This window comes from Poeciliopsis prolifica, unplaced genomic scaffold (assembly GCF_027474105.1).
Source record: "Poeciliopsis prolifica strain line A6 unplaced genomic scaffold, Auburn_PproV2 SCAFFOLD053, whole genome shotgun sequence".
Classification (NCBI taxonomy): domain Eukaryota; kingdom Metazoa; phylum Chordata; class Actinopteri; order Cyprinodontiformes; family Poeciliidae; genus Poeciliopsis; species Poeciliopsis prolifica.
The window spans coordinates 2,512,531-2,532,389 of NW_026562428.1; the positions used below are offsets into that span (position 1 = coordinate 2,512,531).

The 19,859-nt window shown below is 42.8% G+C and overlaps 1 protein-coding gene across 14 annotated transcripts in view; it reads right to left on the reverse strand.

Moving 5' to 3' along the window:
• Positions 1-171: 171 nt before the first annotated feature.
• dmd (dystrophin) overlaps positions 172-19,859 on the reverse strand; it is a 157,369-nt gene continuing 137,681 nt past the window's right edge. For 9 of the 14 annotated variants that reach the window (XM_055059316.1, XM_055059314.1, XM_055059309.1 and 6 more), the window contains 17 exons: positions 19,314-19,374; positions 13,532-13,593; positions 13,355-13,429; positions 11,712-11,913; positions 11,542-11,627; positions 11,227-11,384; positions 10,465-10,631; positions 9,435-9,546; positions 9,219-9,355; positions 8,297-8,335; positions 7,523-7,588; positions 6,524-6,589; positions 4,792-4,950; positions 4,407-4,650; positions 3,447-3,561; positions 3,285-3,374; positions 172-1,637 (listed from right to left, as the gene is read on the reverse strand). In XM_055059316.1, coding sequence (XP_054915291.1) covers positions 1,525-1,637; positions 3,285-3,374; positions 3,447-3,561; positions 4,407-4,650; positions 4,792-4,950; positions 6,524-6,589; positions 7,523-7,588; positions 8,297-8,335; positions 9,219-9,355; positions 9,435-9,546; positions 10,465-10,631; positions 11,227-11,384; positions 11,542-11,627; positions 11,712-11,913; positions 13,355-13,429; positions 13,532-13,593; positions 19,314-19,374 — 1,952 coding nt within the window. In that variant the 3' untranslated portion in view covers positions 172-1,524. Of the gene's footprint in view, positions 1,638-2,993; positions 3,020-3,284; positions 3,375-3,446; positions 3,562-4,406; positions 4,651-4,791; positions 4,951-6,523; positions 6,590-7,522; positions 7,589-8,296; positions 8,336-9,218; positions 9,356-9,434; positions 9,547-10,464; positions 10,632-11,226; positions 11,385-11,541; positions 11,628-11,711; positions 11,914-13,354; positions 13,430-13,531; positions 13,594-16,243; positions 16,509-19,313; positions 19,375-19,859 lie in introns of those variants that run through there. The other 5 variants (XM_055059319.1, XM_055059312.1, XM_055059313.1 and 2 more) reach the window with 4 other exon arrangements.

Genomic DNA, 19,859 nt, shown 5'->3' on the forward strand with positions numbered 1-19,859 from the left:
TTCTGCGTCGTTCCGTAGCGTTCTGGGGTCCTTTATTCTCCCGTCCCTATAATTTAGCTGACCTTAATATTTCCTGTTTTTTATTGGGGTCACTATTGTTACATTTAGTGTTGATATGCGTGTAAAAACTGGCCTAGATACGCCACTGTCAGAAATAAAGCAGGGAGCCAGTCAACATAACGGCATGCTTTATTGATATACAGTAAAGCATTTTATAGTACAGTAGTAAGGCATACATTTGATGGACTCTGATATGTTGGGAAGTACCGACATGTTATTTGAAAAAAAATGAAGATGAAAATGACATTCTTTGAAGTAGAACATGAAAGAAATGGACCTGGGTCAAAATGTCAAACTCACTGGGTCATGCTGCAGGAATCCGATGAAACAACTGATTATTACAAATTCAGATTTTTTATATTTTTTTTTGTCTTTCAGCCTCGGAGCTCCGCACACAGAAGGAAACCAACCAGCTTTGAACCAAAGAGAAAATTTAACTCAAAAACCCAGATTAGGCTCGACAGAACATTCAGCGTCCACCGGTGTTCAATTCGCAGTATCTTTTTCCGTTTTGACGAATATCGACTGAGTAGAGGTCAAACTGACGTCCGAGCTTCGCATGAGGTCGTTGAGTGAATAACAGGAAGTGGAAATCAAACAGTCAAAATGTTTCTACGCGGCATAGAACCGAGGCGTCGACTGTCAAAAGTTTCTAAACGGAGGAAGACTTTTCTGTCTTGGTGCGAAATGGGAGCAGATTCACTCTTCTGCTTTAGCGGATAGAAAAAAACAAATACATCTGATCAAAACTCGGTTTGCGCTTCAACACTTTGACCTTTGGAGAATGGATGGTGGACGTGTTAACAGAAATCTGACCTTTGACTTTTGTAAGATTTAAGCTCAACAGCGCCCTCTAGTCATTTTCAGAAAAATCTTCTATTTGTTTTCTCTTTGACTTTTCTTTACTGTTATTAGAATCATCAGAGCTTCCATTGGGTATTAATATCCCTCCAGTTTCTAAAAAGTAGCATTCCTCCACTCCAAAAAAACAAAACAAAAACAAACTAAACTAAAATCTGTTATGAAATTTTAGGCACCACACACTCACACACACACACACACAAAGAGAACTGCCTCTTAGAAAACACCCTCATTGTTACAATCGTTTGAAACTAGTGAGAAATGCTCCGGCTCGTTTCCCCAGTTAGAAAGAGATAGCAAATATACGAGGACACTGAAGACGCCGACTGTTTCTCGACCCCGCCTCTCGTTTTATACAATTGCATAGAAGTTTAAAAACCAGCTCTTTTTAACAATAAAACGGGACGTTTTAAGAAACTACTCAAATCTTAGATTTTTTTATTATTATTATTATTATTTTGTACTTGTTGCTTTAACTGCAATCCTTCACAAAAATAGACATTGTATTCTCTGTGTAAACAGGTTCCAATCCAGTTGTTTCGACTAGAAAAGCATGCGGTGTGATGGAGTGGGGAGAGGGGGGAGGAAGGGGGAGAAGAGGGGTCAAAAAGGACACGGCAGTTCCACGCTGCGCTCCGCGGTCATGGCGCTGACCAGCGATTCCATGGCGCGGCCCAGATCGTCCGCCATGTGGAACAGGCTGCCGATGCTGGGACCTGCAGGAAGAGGATTAGCATCACTAAAAATAAAAGGTAACATGACTTTTTCCTCTAGAATCTAAAATCTTTAACCGCTTAAACACCGCTTAAATGTTAAGGGGTTCAAACTTTTCATATGCTAACATAAGAGAGAAAATGTGTTGGCATTTCTTATTTTTGTCAATAGCTTTACATTTTGAGTGTTTTTTTTCCAGTTAGTTTGTTAGTGTGACCAGAAGTCAGCAACTTTCACACTTTATGGACCCGACGTGTTTCCCAGGCACGTTTTGCAGCCCGGTTTTTCTGTTGCGACACCACATTTCCAAAAGTCACACTTTGGAAGCTGAAGGTTGCAGACCTCTGAGCCATCCATGCACGACCGCTTCAACTTTCCAGATCTTGCCACAATTCATAACCAGAGAGTATCCAAAGCGTCATTTGATTTCTGAACTTGTTACTGAAAAGTGCGGCGTGCGTTTTGTAAAAATTTCTACTGCGAAGCGAAAACCTCTGGCGCTATTGTGTCTGTGATGCGCAAAAATTTTTTGGGGGGGACATTTGTGAAATGCAAAACAAATGATTTTCTGTCAATTTAGCAGCTCATGCTTTTGTCTCTGAATTTTTTGATTCTGTGTTGCATGACTTTGTGTTTATTATGTAAAGCACTTTGAAGTGCCTTACTGCTGAAATGTGCTATACAACTAAAATGTAATTGATTGACTGCATGTCACACTTTTCAGATATTTTTTTTTCATTTTTGAAACTATATGGCGTTTTAAGTGAATAATTGGAAAGTTTAAGCATCAGGAAAATTGTGTTGAGTTCAACAATCACATACAACAGCAGAACAATCATTTGGTCTGTTGTTGTATGACTGACAACTACATTTCTGCCTAAAAGCTTCGATATTCTGTGCTGTGAAAAAGTCATACATTTACAAAAGGTGACAGATGTTTTCTTTCCCTTCCACTGATCCACAAATCCCGGGTTCAGATTCACCAACGTGGCAGATGTCACAGAAAACTAGATTTTTGCTTTCCTTCTTTCTTTCTTTCTTTACAAAGTCAGACAATATTTTACTTTGCAAATGTACAAATTTTCAACAGAATATCAAAGTGTTTTCTTGCAAATAAGAGAAACTTCCAACAAAACCTCCAATTAAACCTCTTGAATGGTGAAACTCTGCCTCCTGCTGGCAGAAAATAGTCACTGCAGTCCACTTTCAGCTGTTTCTCAATGGTCAATTTGTCCAATAAATTTACAGGAAGAACATTTCTTCAAACTTGCAACTACATGCTACCAGTTTGGTTAATTCACGGCGCAAGCAAGCTCTAGAGACCAAGAGGTGGGGAGAGGGAACACTGAGCGACTGACCTCTCATGGACGTCCCCTTCTCCCGCCTGGCTCACCGAGAAAAAGGAAGAAAAGACATGAAGAAAGAAGGAAAAGTCATCCTTCTGTTTGGATGTCAGAGGAGTTCCACTGAAATGAGGCTACATTTACTGTTTCTAACTAAACGGTCGATAAGAGGACATAAAGTCAGGAATATTTTCACTCCTTCAAATCGAGACGAGAAAAGGGACAAAAAATATTCAGACTTTCTAACCGACACTTAACAGTTTTCCCCTCGGCACATTTGCGCAAAGGAAGTCAAGTGTGTCGTACCCTGGCTGTGAGGGAAAGTGTTGTTGAGCTGCTCCACCACTTCCTCCAGGCCAGATGCGTCTCGGGAAGGACTGGAAAACTCATCGTCGCCTGAAAACAGACAGGTCGTTTGATGGCTTTACGAGCGTCGACGGAAACAGCCGACCGTTTCCTGCTCTTTACCCATTGTGTCAGTCGTCTGGCTGGCTGCCACGCGCAGCAGCGGCAGAGACGAGTCGGAGCGCTGGGACGAGGTGGAGGGGGAGGAGAGGGCCGTGCCGTTCACCTTGGAATCCGTCTGACACACACACACACACACACACACACACACACACACACACACACACACACACACACACACACACACACACACACACACACACACACGAGTGAGTCGTCCACTGCCACCATTGCTGAACCAGTGATAACGTCTAACTGAGTCTGGTGTTAATTATCATATTTTATTTGAGCCCTCAAACTTTTTGTTGACAGACGTTTTCAAACATCAACGCTTCCGTCCGCTTTTCACATTATTAAAACGAAATGACATGTCAAACTTGAGCTTGACCTTCACACAACACAAACAAAATGTTGGAACGTTCCTTTTGGACGTCGAGCTCAAGTTTGGAAAGTCAAATGTTCAAAAACAATATTTTTGTGTTTCATTTAATTCAATTGTGACATGTGTTGATGTTTTGAAATATCTGTCGACATGATCGGTGACAAAAAGATTGAGAACTTAAACTGGATATGATGATTAACATTATTCACATTAAGTAGCCATTTTGGCTGTAGGTCTATTTGTCTACAAAGTTTGACACCAACAAAGTATAAAAGGCAATCCCACTACCGAGACATTTTTACTTAAGTAAAAGGTATTTTAAACTTGCTAATTGCTTATGGAGTTCCTCAAAGCACCATTCTCGGGACTTTTTTTTATTATGGTCGAATTTATCTAATTATTTACATCTAATATGGACAAACTGCTGCTGGGTTTAGAACTAAGTTGCTGATTTGTCAAATCAAAAGCAGAACCGGTCTTAAACCTGGTGGCCATATTAAACTTGTCTTTATGAGTCGGCTCTTTGCTCCGGTCCAGCTCACAGTTGGCGTTCGGCGTATTTCAAGAGTCGGGAGCGTTACCTGCTCCAGAAGCTGCCTCAGCCTGTGCAGCTGGGACTCCAGCTGTTTGTTGTGGTCCTCCAGTATCTGCATGCGGGCCTCCAGGCGACCTTTGTGCTGCCGCAGCAGCTTGGCCTCGGCGATGAGCTCGGCGTCTCGAGCGCTCTGCGGCGACACCGGGAGCATTTCGGGCGGCGAAGGCAGCGGGGACAGGCCTTTCCTGTCGTGGGCTTTTTTCAAACGGTCGTACTCGGCCTGCAGCTTCCTGTCAAAAAAACGCAAATCAATAAAGAAAAAATATTAGTGACAGTGATATTTATTATTATTCATTTTTCCTGAACTTTTTCAAGCCTCCTTCCACGATGTGCTACTTTGTGTCCAAATAAAACGACCATTAAACACTGACCTGTTCTCCTGCTCCAGGTCACCCAGGACCCTCTCCAACTCTCCCTTCTCCTCTGTTTCCATGGAGATGAGGATCTGGGCGGGGCTGCGGGGCTGACTGAGAGGAGAGCCTTGGTTCAGAGACTGGCAGTAGTGCTGGATCAACATGTGCTCGTCATCGCTGCAGATACACACACACACACACACACATCAAACATACCCACCAATGATTGACACACATTCATAAGGTCACAGAGACACAGTGGCATGGACGTGCATGTGTGAACGCACACACACACACACGCACACATACGCACACACACACACACATAAGCACGTGCGCGCGCACAAACACACAGGAAAAAATGGAGAAAAAGAAAAGCAGAAGGTGAATGAAGGAGCAGCAGAACGGGACTGGAACACAGACGAAGAATCTGAAGCTCAGAGAGAGGAACAGAAAAATGTTTGACTGAAAATATCAACATTGTTTTTGTTCTTTATTAATAAATGGGCAACATTTCATCACTGGTTTTATTTCTGTCGTTCATCATTAAGATTTGTAAATGTAACCAAATGTTGGCGCAGAAGAGAAATAAAGCGATAACGATAAGTAACCAAAAAAAAAAAACGGATGTTTTACTGGGAAAAACTTTTGCCATCATCTGAAAGTCTGTTGCCTTCATTTTGTACACAAAAAAATCAAACTATGCAGCACTGCTCAAAACAAAAGGATTTGATCCAACCTGATTCAAACATTCCATCCTAAATGGAAAGCTCTGATCATTTTTACATGAAAGTGTTTCAGATTGATTGTTAGTTTTGGGGTTCCTCAAGGCGCCATTCTCGGGGCTCTTTCATTCAATAGCTGGACGCTTCCCCTTAGGCTCAGAACTACCACGTCACTTATCAAATGGATGCTGATAATACATTTTTCTCCTCAGAACCGCATCAAAAATGAGTTTTCGAAGCCAAAAACTTCTCAACTTTAACTCGGTGAGGCTAAAGAGCACAGAGCCAAAACGGAAACAAGCCAACTACTGTCCTGGAAATGTTGTCCTATCAGAAGAACAAAGCAAGAAAATAATAATCATTCTTCATTCTTTTGCTTCTTAAACAATCTAGAAAACATGTTTACTCTGTGGATTGGCTCTGGTCATTTCTTGGTTGATAAAGCCACTGATTGGACATCTTCTACTTGTTCAACAGGAGAACTGATGCTTTGTTTCAGAAACATCAACTACAATCAAACAAACACGCCCGTTTCACTCCCCTGTTACTTTTTAACAGAAACTTATTGTTCACGATAAATGAGTGCGTTTTAGCATAAACTGTCCTCTCTCTGAACCTCGCTATAGATTCTTTGACTAGATGAAACTCTAGACTTCGTAGATAATGCTGCAAAAACAATAGTTTTTTTAGAAGGGAAATGAGAAAGTTAATTAAAACATGGCTGTGTAATGAGTTTAAATATGTATTCTTACATACATTTCAGGGTTTTTGTTCATTAATCCAACAGAATGTTGAAGGAGGACAATAAAAGTGAACGACAGATAGTCAAGAGGGGAAATTTAAAAAACAGAGAAATCAACAATTTGACCTTAAATCCAGAATACACATTTACAGACGAGTGACACAGGCAGCCAGTGGAAACAAGGACGACAGAAGCAGCCGACACGCAAAAAGCCAGTCAGAGTTAGGAGGACAGGGTAGAACAAAAAAACAAAAAACAAAAACAAACAAGAAGCTGTTCTCACATGCTCTCATTGGGTGAGATACTGTCATTCAGATAAGAGCCATTACGGTTCTCCATTTCAGCTAACCTGCGGAGGGGGGAAGAAACAGAGCAGTCAGTCTTAAAACCAAAGAGAAGAGAAGAGCCGTCAGCAGCTCTCCAAACCGGAGACCCGCAGCTGGCCGTCAGCTTCGGGGGCTTCCATCAGCTCCAGAACATTTCAAGTTCTGGTTGGATCATCGGCTGTGATCCGACCGCTGACTGTTTCTATTTTTGTTGCTTTTCGTCCATTTGGTGAACCGCTTATTGCGTCTTGTTTTTGACGTTGACACAATATATATATACAACAACTGCTCTGGATCTTTAGAAGTTTACAAGTCAATAAACCCTTTTTTGGAATTATTTGGGGGATTTTTTATTATTATTTGGAAATAAAACAGTTTTATACTAGTCAGCGTTGAGCCACGCCGAAAGCTTGAAGTTTAGCTTCCAGGCTACTAGCACAGCTCTCTCCCCTCTCGGAACGGGAATCAAACTGTTAAGTGTTGTGGTCCATCACGACCTCCTCGAAATTAGATTTTGAACACAAAAACGATGAGGCCGTTTTTCCAAACTTTGTCAGTATCCTTAGAGCGTGTGGTTATGCAAAAGACAAACTCCCGATCAACAGGAAGCTGCCACATCAGCCAATAAAAACAGAAGTTGGTCGGCGATACTTTGCGGAGACAACTGCCAAAAACAAAACTCCCCTCGAGCCGCTCCTGCTGCCCCCCTCGATGCGTGTTCTCAACCCCTCGTGTCCAGATGTGACAGTAGGGAAAATTCTTAAATATTACATAGATTACTAAGGTGATTAGCGATTATAAGCCGTTAGCTGAGACACTCCCAGGGTTGAGGACAGCAGCATGGAGTATGAGTGGAATAAAAACATAAGTGGTAAAGGTTGCTGCACCATGTCATGTTAGCAACACCTGATGCCAGGAAAGCAAGAATATAGAGTGTGTGTGTGTGTGTGTGTTACCGGTTGGCGTAGTGCTCAATCCGAGAATGTGTGTCGTCGTGAGAGAGTTGAGGGGACGATCCGGGCCTGTAAGACGGAAAGGAAAACGAGACGGCGTGAGTCAAAAAGGACAGGAGAGTCGTAGCTGGAAATCCAAGACATTGGATAAACGGTTTATCCTGCTTTACGCTGATGATACTGTGATTTATTCAAAAGTTTGAAACTTCTTGAATACTTGCAGTAATTTGCCACATGCCTAATATAACTTAAATAGACTGATTATACACAGCATCGTATGTATTTTCTTATTTAAAATGGAAAATTGACTCAGAAAGTTTTAAACATCAAGACACAAACATCCATCCTATTTGTTGCCCGTCATTTTTACTGATGTCTGTAAAAAAAAGAAAGAAGTAATTTTAACCCTTCATTTTTAACAACCAGCTTTAAGAATAAACCTTTGCACAGACTTCTGGTCTGACCACTGCGTTTAATTAATGTCTTTATGAGACTTTGTTTCTTCTAAATAAATTACTGCACAACAAAAATAGACTTTTGAGTTGTAGCAGATTAAGGACGGGAGGTTACTTTTATTACAGTTGGCGATCTGCTCCTGGTGTAACAGATTGCTGTCACCTCAAGGTGGTGACAAAGTCCTGAGCTTCCTCAGCCTGCTTCTACAGCCTGCTGAGTGCTTGGATGCCATGGTTTTTGTTTGTTTGTTTGTTTGATAAGAAAACAGAGCTGTATACAAGCGTCAGAAGAAGCGTCAGAGACTGTGTGTCAGATACTCACGCGTGGTCTACAGGCCAGAAGTTGATCAGAGTAACAGGCCTGGAAGAGAAACAGCATCTCATAATTACTATTTCATCTTTCTACTAATATTCTGCAAAGTTCAGAGTGTGCACCTTTAGTTGAGTTTTATTGAGTCAAAGGAAGTTAAACGTCCACACGAAAGCTAAATATAAGGAAGGTGGGATAATGTGTTTGCTTAGCATGGTAGAAGATAATAGTTCAGTTACACATTAATCTAGCTCCAGATTTCATTCCATTCAGTTTCAGATGGTTTTTTCAAATCTAGAAAACATGCAGACCGTCAGCCTTCATTCGGCTCTGCTGACACAAATCCAGCAAATTCAATTTTAGATGCATTTATTTTGGACACCAAAATGCTAATATAATGCATGTCCCATTTTTCCCAGAGAACTCAACCGACTTTTTAAAATAGGAGTTCCACAGGGTCTCCCTTTTAGATCGCTTATTTTTTCACAAATAGAAGTGTCAAACGATTCTTATGTACTTCTTTATGCTGATGAAACAGCCCTCCATATCTAAATGATGCAAATATAATAGTTATTTTTTGGAGTGATATAATTTACATTTACAAAAGTATTTGCCAGGAGATCCTGTTACGCATCTTTAACTTAATTCATCTTCAGCTAATTTACAATTCCTCAGTGCAATACCAATAACTCTGGAAACAGCTTTCTGTATTTAATTGGGTTATCTTTGCGTTATAATAACATTTGAGGAAGAGCAGATTTTGGTCACAAACAGCTACAGTTCGCCTCGGTTGTCATCTGAAAGCTTTAGACGATGATGTGATCCGACAGTCCTGCATGAAGAAGCATCAAAGCTACGCTTTGATTGGGAGATAGAAAAACCTATTACTTGTGTCTCTTGTCTGCATTTGTGTGTGCGTGTGTATGAGCCCCACGTTTCCATGTTGTCCCCCTCCAGGATGGTCTGGACGGGCAGGTAGCCCATGCGTGGGTGTTTGGCAAAGTAGCGCTTGGTCCTGAATTTGTTCTTCAGCACCTTGGCAAAATCACGCACGTCCTCCCCTGATGTGGTCTGCGGAGACAACGCAAAGAGGAATCGAAAACCAAGACGGCAGCTGGACTCTTAAACGCCGCAGGATTCTTTTACGTACCGGAGTGCAGTATTCCACCATGGGGTATTGCATCTTGTGTCCCTTGGCGACGCGGCCGGAGAAGAAGCAGCTTTGGCAAATGTCGTAGTTGAAATGTTTCAGGCTCCGATATCTGAAGGAGGAAAACAGAAAACATGATTGATGAGAGACAAAATGAGAGGACGGGAAAACGCCGGCCATCTTTTCCTGTGTCAGTCTGAAAGGTTTTTTCCCTGCTTTTCTCCTCGTCTTCTCTTCCTTCGTCTCTTCTGCCTTTTTGTGTCTTTCTTTTCAACTTCTATCCTTCCTTGTGTCCTCTCTATTTTTCTGAATCCGTACAACCTGGCGACTGCAGTTCATTTGACTTTATTTGATTTTCAAAGTCACTGTACATGACAAAATCAAACCTCCGTAAAGAAAATAGATGACTAAATGTAGGACATTTGTTGCTCAGAGTGTGTTTTGGTTGAGGCATCAGGCTAGCACTCTGACATAAACCTGACTGAGGCTTTACTGTGAAAAAGGCTCTTAACTGTTCTTGGAAATAAGCTGAGTCATAACCAGGGTCAGTTAATAGAAGCGTTATGATCTCAGTCCTATTATGGAGGCATGTTTACATCACGTTATGGTTTCCATGGCATCTGGGCAGCGCACAAAGCAGCTGAAGTCAGCTGTGGGCAAAGGAAAGATACTGTCGGAATAATACATATAAAAAAAATCAAATATGAAATAGGAGGAATTAATTATGGAGGCGCCGATTGCAGTTTTCTGGCCGATCACTGATCTTTGAAAAGCCTGGGTTGCTAATTCAGATTTTCCTTGATATAGATTTTTTTTGGTCTGAAAAGTCACTAAATTTACCGATGAGATGGGTGGACAAAATCGGCTTCACACGCAAGCATCAGTCGACCCCAAACGTATGGACATCGGGAGCAATTCATCACATTTCAACTAGTGATGCTCCGATCCATTTGTTTTGTTTTTTTTGACACCGATGTGCAGGCAAAGATATTAATATCGAATCGGTTTTGATTTCATCCACTTCACCCACCTGAACCCAATGATGGGACACTCCTTGCAGATATTGCACTTGGCTTGGTGCTTGGCGGTTTCTGCAGCCGCCACTCGGTGCAGGACCGGGAGCCAAACCATAGACTGAGGCTCCAGACGCATCCAGTCCAGGAACATGGAGGCCTCCAGCTCAGGTTTGTTGTTGGCCTGCAAAGAGAGAGAGAGTAAGAGAGAGACAGAGGAATAAAAAAGAAAAAAAAAGAGAAAAGAACTTAAGACGGATGCGAGAAACCCAAACCAGGTATTTCTCCTTTCAGAAATGTAGATTTCTTTTCTAATTGCTGTTGGCTAGTCTGAAGGAGCTAGCCAGCAGCTAGGAACTGAGTCGCCCCCAAGGTGGTAGCCAGATTAAAAGATTCCCCAAACATGCGTGAAAGAACAAAGCTATGTTTTGGTTGAGGGAATAACATTATAACACGATGTAAAGCTAAAAAAAAGTCGATTTTACGTGATATTTTTCAAAGTGTCTTTTCAGGGAGGAGTAAAAATCACAACATAAACAGAGAAGAGTTAGCAGGAAAATGTTCCCCTTTCATTTCGTTTCTCTACACAAGCAGAGTTAAAACTACAAAGTTGACTCCAGCTACTGATCTGGATAATGATAAGCTGCCTTCACACCGCTAGGCAGGCAGGCAGAGGGGAAATGAGAAGGCACGTAATCACATGTAACCCAGCAGAGTGAGCCACTGCTTGTGTCTGCATCCGTGTCTGTTCAGACCCGGGGTCTGAGGGGGGCACGTACAAACTGGAAGCAGCTGCGGACGGAGGGCTCGATGTTGGAGCCGCCGAAGGACGCCACCTCGCCGAGCTGCCGGGGGATCTGGATGGAGTCGTGGAGGAGGAGGCCCAAACGCCGCTGGTCACAAAAGCCCGTGGCGCTGGCGACCTGCCGGAACAAAACTGGAGGTGAAAGAGAGAGAAAGAGTTGAAGACTTTGTGCTTAGAGCACAAAGCATGGAATTGAACTTAATAGATGTAGAATTTCTTTCAGAATCGGGTCATTTCAGATCGATGCAACTTTAATTTTAACTTTTATGTACAAGCTGGTTGGACTTACATCTGTATTTATCCTCCAGGTGGGCTTTGCAAAGCGAGATGATTCCAGTTTTGAATGACAGACTCCGAATCTTCCCAGTGCGCCCGCTGCCAAAGCAACATTTCAGAACCCGGTTAGCCCTGGAAGGAAAAAACACTCCTGGGGTCGCGTCGGGCGATGCGTTCACGTACGTGTCGTAGACGTTGAGCAGCCAGTTGAGGCACATGTCCACGCTCAGCTGGACGTTGACCAGGTGGGAGTGGTTCTGCTCCAGCCGCTGGTACAGGCTGGTGAGGCAGGCCACCAGCTGGGAGATGTCCAGCAGCTGCTCGTTCTGCTTCAGGGTGTGCTGCTCAAACACCTCGCACGCCGTCTGCATGCTCAGCAGGTCCACTAAGCAAAGAAACACCACCGCAGTTGATGAGCCTGTCTGTACAGAGTGAACGGCACTTTGCTTCCATGTCACCAGACATTCTTGAAATCCCTAAAAAGCGGGTTTGGTCAGCAATTCTCCAGGCTTGGGTGACTTTTTCCTCAACAAAGAGAAAAGAGCCAAGAACGGGTCCTTGTGGGACGCCAAAAATAACGTTATACAAAGGGGCCTGAACATCGGCAAAACAGAACATGTTCTCGAGATGCAAATAATTTTATTGGGTCACTTATTGACTTGAAGATTTGGATGAAAGCAAAGTTTGGTTGACGGCAAACCTCATCTTCCGCAGTCCAAGAAAAACACAATTGTGTCAATTGGTCTCCAACTTTTCCAAAGCCTTCAGACGAAACAGGTGAAGTAGAAAATTAGTTGATAATTACATATGACTTGAATAGTTTACAGTTTGAAGCAATGTTGCCTCAGAGAGCAACACCACTGAAGCAACCCAACGACTGAAGGATGAAGGCGCTGGTCAATCATCAGCTACAGCTTGTCGGTCATTTGCAAAAAGTCTCGAAACATTTACGTTCCTGAGCCTTAGCAGGTACAAAAGGTTTAATCGGATTAAAATATTTTATTTAGCGACACTGAAGGTGTAACAACCTTCTGAAAACAGTACATTTCAATATTAGGAACTCCTTTCCTTATAGTAGTACTTCCTTGTTGTGTATGGCGGGAGACAAATTTTTTTTTCTTTTTTGGTTTAATTCAGATTTGCGTACTGGAAGCAAGGGTTAGGAAATTTGACCAAGTTACTTTTTAGTAACTTGAAATATATTCTACTGTTATAAACCATTTTAAATACAGGAGAAATGAATAATTATACATTTCTGCAGAGCCATCCGTTCCTCCAAATCTCAGAAGGAATGATTTTATGAGATACAATTAATCCTATTAAAAACAAAACTGCTGAAAGCATTAATTCAAGTCCACAGAAAGTCCTAGTTAAAGTAATCCAGAAGCCATGTAGGGGAGACAGCGCACAAATACCTGACACTAGAGCAGAAAAACACCAAGGTAGCAAGCATGGCCCAGTCAAAGTCCAACCCTAAATCCAATTGAGATTGTGTGGCTAACAAATGTTCAACTCTAGAACTCCACTCCTGGGGATTTTGCTTTCACTTATAAAAAGCTTTGGTGTCACAAATAATTCCTCTGCTCTGTGCTGCCGCAGCAGCCTGACAAAAAAGACGTAGGCAGCTCCCACTGTGCAGATCCACCGGCAAAAGATGAGAGGGATGAGTAAACACACATATGGACACCATGATGCGTCAGAAACGGAAACAGAAAGGGACAGATGGTTAATAGTAGAGAGGAGGCAGGAGAGAGAGACGGGACGAAGACGAGGGGAAGAGAAAAGCAGCGAACGGGGAGGACGAGCGCCACCGGGACGATACTCACGGCAGAGAGCTTTCTGCAGGCGCCTGAGCTTCATGGCTGTGCGGTAGGCCGAGAACCGAACGTTGTTCAGGTCGGCTGAGAAGCAAAACGTTACATGGCAAGTTCAAACCCTCCGATTTAAAAAAATTAATAAATGGAAAGAAAAAACACCTTAAAAGACGCTGAGGTGAAGCTTACCCAGAGACTGGTAGAGCTCCGTCATCTTGGGATGGTCCCAGCATGTCGTCTGGGTCTGGTGGCTGCAAAGGGACAAAATAGATGGTGTCCAGTTAAGGTTTGGTTAAGGTTCCTAGCTTGACCTGCTAGTTGGAAACTCAATTATCTGATGGACCAACTAACGGAAGTAACAGCAATGAAATGTTGTGAAGACAGGCGTCTCCCAGAAAACCCGCAGGGGTCGCCATAACTGCATCAGCTAGCTTAATCTGTTTATTACTGGCATATAAGAAGCTATACTTAAAATAAAGTCCAGGCTTTGCTTTTGGCAAGAAATTGCTAACGTGAGATGCTTAGGGTGTCTTGAAATAACGCCACAAAATCAAGAATGAATTGAAATATTAATTAAACTCTGCTTTATAGCAACTGCTCTCTTGCTCTCTCTCATGTGATATTGCTGCCGAGTAAGGACAAATCTGGGCTTTGACTAGGCCTATAACTTTATTTCTGTGCAGGTGGAGGTTTCAGGTCAGACTTTAATAGTAGGTGTGCAAAGCGGGTGACTGCTGAACACAGTGGGCGGTGTGGCTCAACCACTGCATTGAGCAAAACAAAGAAGAGAAGAAGAACACAGTGCAGCTCGGACGTTTTGCCGCTGTCCAGTTCCTACCGGCGCACCAGGTGTACGAGAGCACGCCCGCACTTAACCTCCGACTCTGAAGCATGCGCAAACGATAATCGGCTTGTTTAACCTCTCTCCCACACTCACGCTGTCGATAATGAGGAGAGGGGTCCCCTGGTGAAGAGCTGCTCGAAAATCCTCAGCCTCAAAGTGTGGACAAACAGCGGCTCGTTGTGAGACCGCCGCTCGCACAAACGCCCCCCCAAACAAACAGCGCAGCAGCTGCTGCTTTCACGGGCAACACGGCGACGCGTCGGGGCTGAGAACGGCTGCGGGTCGAGCGAGGCGTTTGTCCGACGTGGAGCATTGACTCGTGTAACGGCGAACGGCCGCCGTTTTTCAGCAACCAGCTGGAAACGACACTTTGACTACAAAGTTGTACATGGAATTCAGAAAGACTTGATGTGAGAAAAATGTCATTACAGAGATATTAACAAGAAAATGAACAAAATTTAAATATTACACCAGTGTTAATTTTTGGTGTTTCAACCAGAACTTTGGTACCACAGCAACAACTAGAAGCCATGTTTCAATTACTAGAGATCTTCCAATCCACTTTTTTCCCCACTTCTGATGTCTGAGGTTTAATATCGGCCAACACAAAAAAACAGTGCTGAATTCACTTAAAAATGTTTTTTTTCTTTTTTTACATAAATGTACTAAATTGCAAATACATTTGATAACTCTGCATCAGTACAGCACATTTAAACACACCGCAATCTTAAAATTGTCGTCAAATACGTAAAAAAAACACGACTTTAAGTTGTTCAGTCGGTCAGATTAGGAGAATAACAGCCATCGTAAAATAAACCGACAAAAACAATAGGTTGACTTCCTAAAAAAACGAACAAACTTTCTTTTGAATAAACCAGACCAGAACATGGCTGTGTGTGAAGATAGAAAAAAATCAAGAGTTAATGAAATACTCTTGCAATCACTAGCATTCAGAGAAATTAAAAACCCACAAAAACAGGGGACCGATGTCACAGCCGAGGGGTACACCAGAGTTCAGACAGACGTTGTGAAGAGTAGAACCGATGTCTGGCTGGCAACACAAGGATCTGTAGCATGATGTATCATCATTGCAAAGCAGTGCAATACTTGCTGCCATTTCATTGAAAAACAAGCTAGTCTATCCTTTGGATAGAACAGTGAGAACTTCACACTTGATGCCCTGTATGACTAAGACTCTTCTTATAGAGAAGTAGTTCTTGAGTAGCAATTGATTAATAAACGCATGAAATTCTTTGGCCTGACCAAAACACCATGCTGCTTAATTTTAAAAGGAATGTTAAGAGGAATGTCTAAACTAGGTTGGCTTCCATATTTGTTTAATGACTGATTTTCATTCCAATCATTTGATTGGACTAAAAAGTGAATTCGTCGGAGCACACACACACACACACACACACCTGCAATCACATGGGTGCCAAAACTGGGAAGCAGCCATTCCCACAAAGTCTACATCCTATCCTGCCGTGCTGAGAAACCGGTAAGTGGATCAGCGGATCGGGGCAAAGCAGCGCCAAATGTGCACCGATTCTGCGCCGAGTTGCCAGGAAGGTGACCGTGTGTGGAGTGTGAAGGAATTCAAACCCTGCTGCACTGACGGCGGGGCTCCGTGTGTTCCCAATGGGCAGAATTCAATCACATACTGCTGACATGCAGGCGCGGCTCGGGGGCTCGAGATTTTACCCACATTCACGTCCCAATATGGCAGCGGAGGAGCGGGGAGGAGAGCGGCTCGAGGAGGCGCGAGTGACCGCACGCCTCGCCTCGCTCCCCCGGTAACAACCGCAGGGAGGGTTAAATCACTCCCAAAGAGAACCGCTTACCTCCCACTTCTTTAGCGGAGAGAGGGGAAAGCGCTTCTCGCTCATTTCTCCGCAAAGCCGGACGATTTACTGTTATTATTCTGCGATAATTGACTGACGGTAAAAGCGCACGGTCGATGCGCGAGCGGCGTGAAAAGCTCCCAGGCTGCATTAACCGCCGTCCCCATTATTTATCAGCACCACCAACGTTCACCCAGCCCCTCTGCAGACACTCACTTCCGAAACTGCTCCCGCATCGCCCGCAAATCACAGCCCCGCACGTCCAGAGGTGATGGCTCGACTCGGCGAGGAGACAGGAGGAGGAGGAGGCGGACGGAGCGTCTCCTGACACCGGCGAGAGGCGTCCGAGGTTACCGTGAAGGGGCCTAAACGAGTCGGTGTGTGTTCCTCTCTGCGAGCGGCGGGGACGGGGCTGCGGAGGCTAACGCGTCCCGGGGAACGCGGCGGAGGAGCACTTCCGCTGGGTCAGACAAAATAAAAGCGGCAGCCGCTTGTTTCCCCACTTACTGTAGGGCTTCAGCATCACTCTCAAACAAATTCCTCTTGTTTTCGAGCAGAAACACGGGCGATTAAACTACCAGAGGCGGAGCGAGGATTCTGAAACACTGGGCTCAGTCCACATATTTTTACTCATATTAAAGTTAATATGAGTAATTCAATTTAACTAGTAAAGCAAATCTTTACATTCAAGACTATCAGGATTCATTTAAAATGTTCTTAGATTGAAATGTCTTAAATATTGTCACCTTCCTAAAATTTTGAGAGGGTGATTTATCTATTTATTTTTTTGGTCTTAAAGTCAAAATCACTTTTGGCAAAAATGAATTAGGCCATTAGTTTAAGAAGGTGACAATATGTAAATTCGCGTGGCCACTTGTGTTCTGAAATAAACTATTAATCCTAACAATGGTATTTTTTTTAATTCTTTTACATAAACTTGCGTAGCTTGTCTTGATCTTTCAGTGACATCAGTGTATTTAAGGCCTGATGGCATCGTCGTCTGGGAAGGACAAGTTTAGTCTGATTAAATGTTAGACAGTGGAAAAACATTGCTGCATTTTTACACAGTGTATAAAGATCAGGCTTCAACTTTCATGTCGAAGGGGTGAAGGGGAACAAATCGGTTGCAGGTTCGATCCCCTCTCCTCCCGCTTCTGTCGTTGTGTCTTAATCCTTGCTTAAGACACTTCTATTTGTTTCTATCTCCTTAAATTGTGTCATATTTGTTAAAAAAAAAGGTGCATTTATGGTTTGAGCAGCAACCACCAGAATTTCATCGGTTAGGCTGATTTATTTATTGTCAGAACAAAATCCGTCAATCTTTTTAAGTCAAAAATAAACTACAGCCAAAAACTTCATTTAACTTCTAATTTAGCTTTGCTTCAGTTTTATTTTTAATTGTATTTAGTTTACATAATAATCTATTCTAACTTTTACAATACTTTGAAAGAAATGCACATTTCTTTTCCATTTCTGTATTGTATGAATTTCATATGTCTGTCATTATTATGTACTGAACAATTTAAGTGTCCCTTTCATTTTGTGTCTGGCATAGGAAGATTATTGATGGCGCACAACCTCCAACCTCTATTTTCTATAATATTGTATAAAATGTCACTGCAGATGAAAGTTGTTTCAAAACTCTAGAGGTCTGTTTCGATCTTAGCTTCTACGATTGAAGTATTCTTATCCGCAAGTTGCAAACTTTTTTTTTTTAATGAAGATCTTTATTTTGAAATGAAAGCCCGCTTACTTCCTGTCTAGCCTGGCCTGCCGCTCAGCAGTGGCCCACAGCTCTGCTAGACAAGGCAGAGATCAGGCTCCCTGCCTCTGAATCCCTTCCCCCCCTTCCTGCTGTTTCAGGGGAGCAAAAGAGCCTGAACATCATATGAGGGGTTGGGGGGGGGTTCACCTCCCTGACAAGAAGGACGGACAGCGAGGGCTAAGCACCACTCGCACTCGGCATCGTGAAGCAGAGGGAGAACAATAAGGGTTGGCTGGGAGAGAGTCAGAGGAGGGAAGGAGAGCAAAGTGCCTTTTGCTTGTGAGAAAGGAGAGATAAGCTGAGATGGAGGAGGAAGGGTGAGGGGGGTGAGGAGGAGCAGCTCCGCTTGCAGGGTTGAAGAGAAAAGTGCGGACAAGTCTCAACTGTTACATTAACTCTGGAACAGTGTGGAGGTGTGTGTGTGTGTGTGTGTGTGTGTGCAGTGAAACAATAGCCGTTTTGTCCTGCTCTGGTGGATTTCATCCCCGCCCAACTGATGAGAGTAAAACATGATGAACAGCTGCTGCTGAAAAGCTTCCAGCTGATTTAAAATGCAGAAGCATGTGTTCAGTTGGAGTGGCTCATCTTTTCCCTGGTAAGCTGACAATTTGTCCAGGGCTTTACAGTAACGCGTGATGCCCGCGGCATACGTTGACCGCTTAAGGAAAAGTTCTGTTCCGGTGTCCGAATAATTCTATCAGATTCTTCCGGTTCTTCTTTTTGTAACTTCCCACTGCCTCTTTCCAATTGTACGAGCGTGAACGTTCATATCAACCGTAGCAAGAACGTTGACGTTTCAACGGTGACGTTTGAGGGTTTTGGAAACCTGCGTTGAGGACTTGAAGTAAGCACAAATGGCTGATTTGCAATTCTTCCAAAAGCTCCAGCAGAAGATTTTTTTCGAGGGGACCATGGCCCCTCGTGTCCCTCCCTGGAGGTCGCCACTGGTTCATATCATTTGTACCTGATGTGAGATGTATTTTTTAGACATTATATATGGGAAAAAATGTCAGGGTTTCCAAAGTTTTTTTTCTCACCAGAAATGTTTGGAGTTTTTATTATTTGTTTTTAGGTAATATTAAAATAGACTTTAAATATGTTATATGGTAGCTGAATAATAATAATAAAAAAACAAATCAGGGTCTAAAATCACTCCCCGATGTCTGCTCTTGTCACAATGTTCCCTTCCGGTTGATGCGCAAATCAACCTTCAACATCACTGAACCGCAAAATATAGGAATTTATCTATACACTGTTCTTCTCTTGACATTGATCAAACAAAAATAGTACGAGAAGACGTTTCTCTGAGCTTTAATGGTTTTCGAAACATATGTCATATATGTAAAACGAAACATTAGAAGAAGTTGAGGTGGAAAATATGTTAAAAACAAACAAGAGTTAAAATTCCCAAGGGAAATCCGTTCAGCTAAGAGGAGAGGGAACAGAGCTGCTTTTGGAGCGACACAAAGGGCAGGAGAATGTGAGGATCAGCTGGCCCACCACCCAAAGGTCTGTACTTACTTGATATAATAGGGCACATTGTTTGGAGAGATGCCCTGCTCAAACGGTCTTTCTACTGATCCTGGAGAAGACACAGGGACGGATGAGGAGTGTCACAACAAAAGACATGAACTTTCACACAGTTTATGCATCGTCTGGGGAAAAAAGGTGCAACTCTTCTTTTTGTTACTTAACCTTTACAAAGACAGGATGTTGCAAAGCGAGCCTGCTCTTTTCTGTTCTCTACTCTGTTTTCCGGTAGATATGAAAAATTGGTCCCAGCTTCTTGCTCTTTTTTCCTAACACATACTTTTTCCTTCCACTTAACTTTTCATTAACAGCCTTTTGTGGCTTGTGGTTTAATACTTTCCTGTACTATTTATTTATTTTCACATATTTTTGGGGGTTTACATTACATCAAAAACACAGCTACCAGATCACTAGTATTATTAATATGCCACTTAAATTGATCTGAAATGAATTCTGAACAAATTGGATTTTCTAAAACTTCATATGAACTTATGGTAGCATTTTTTGTCATTTGTGATTATATAAAAGAACTGGACT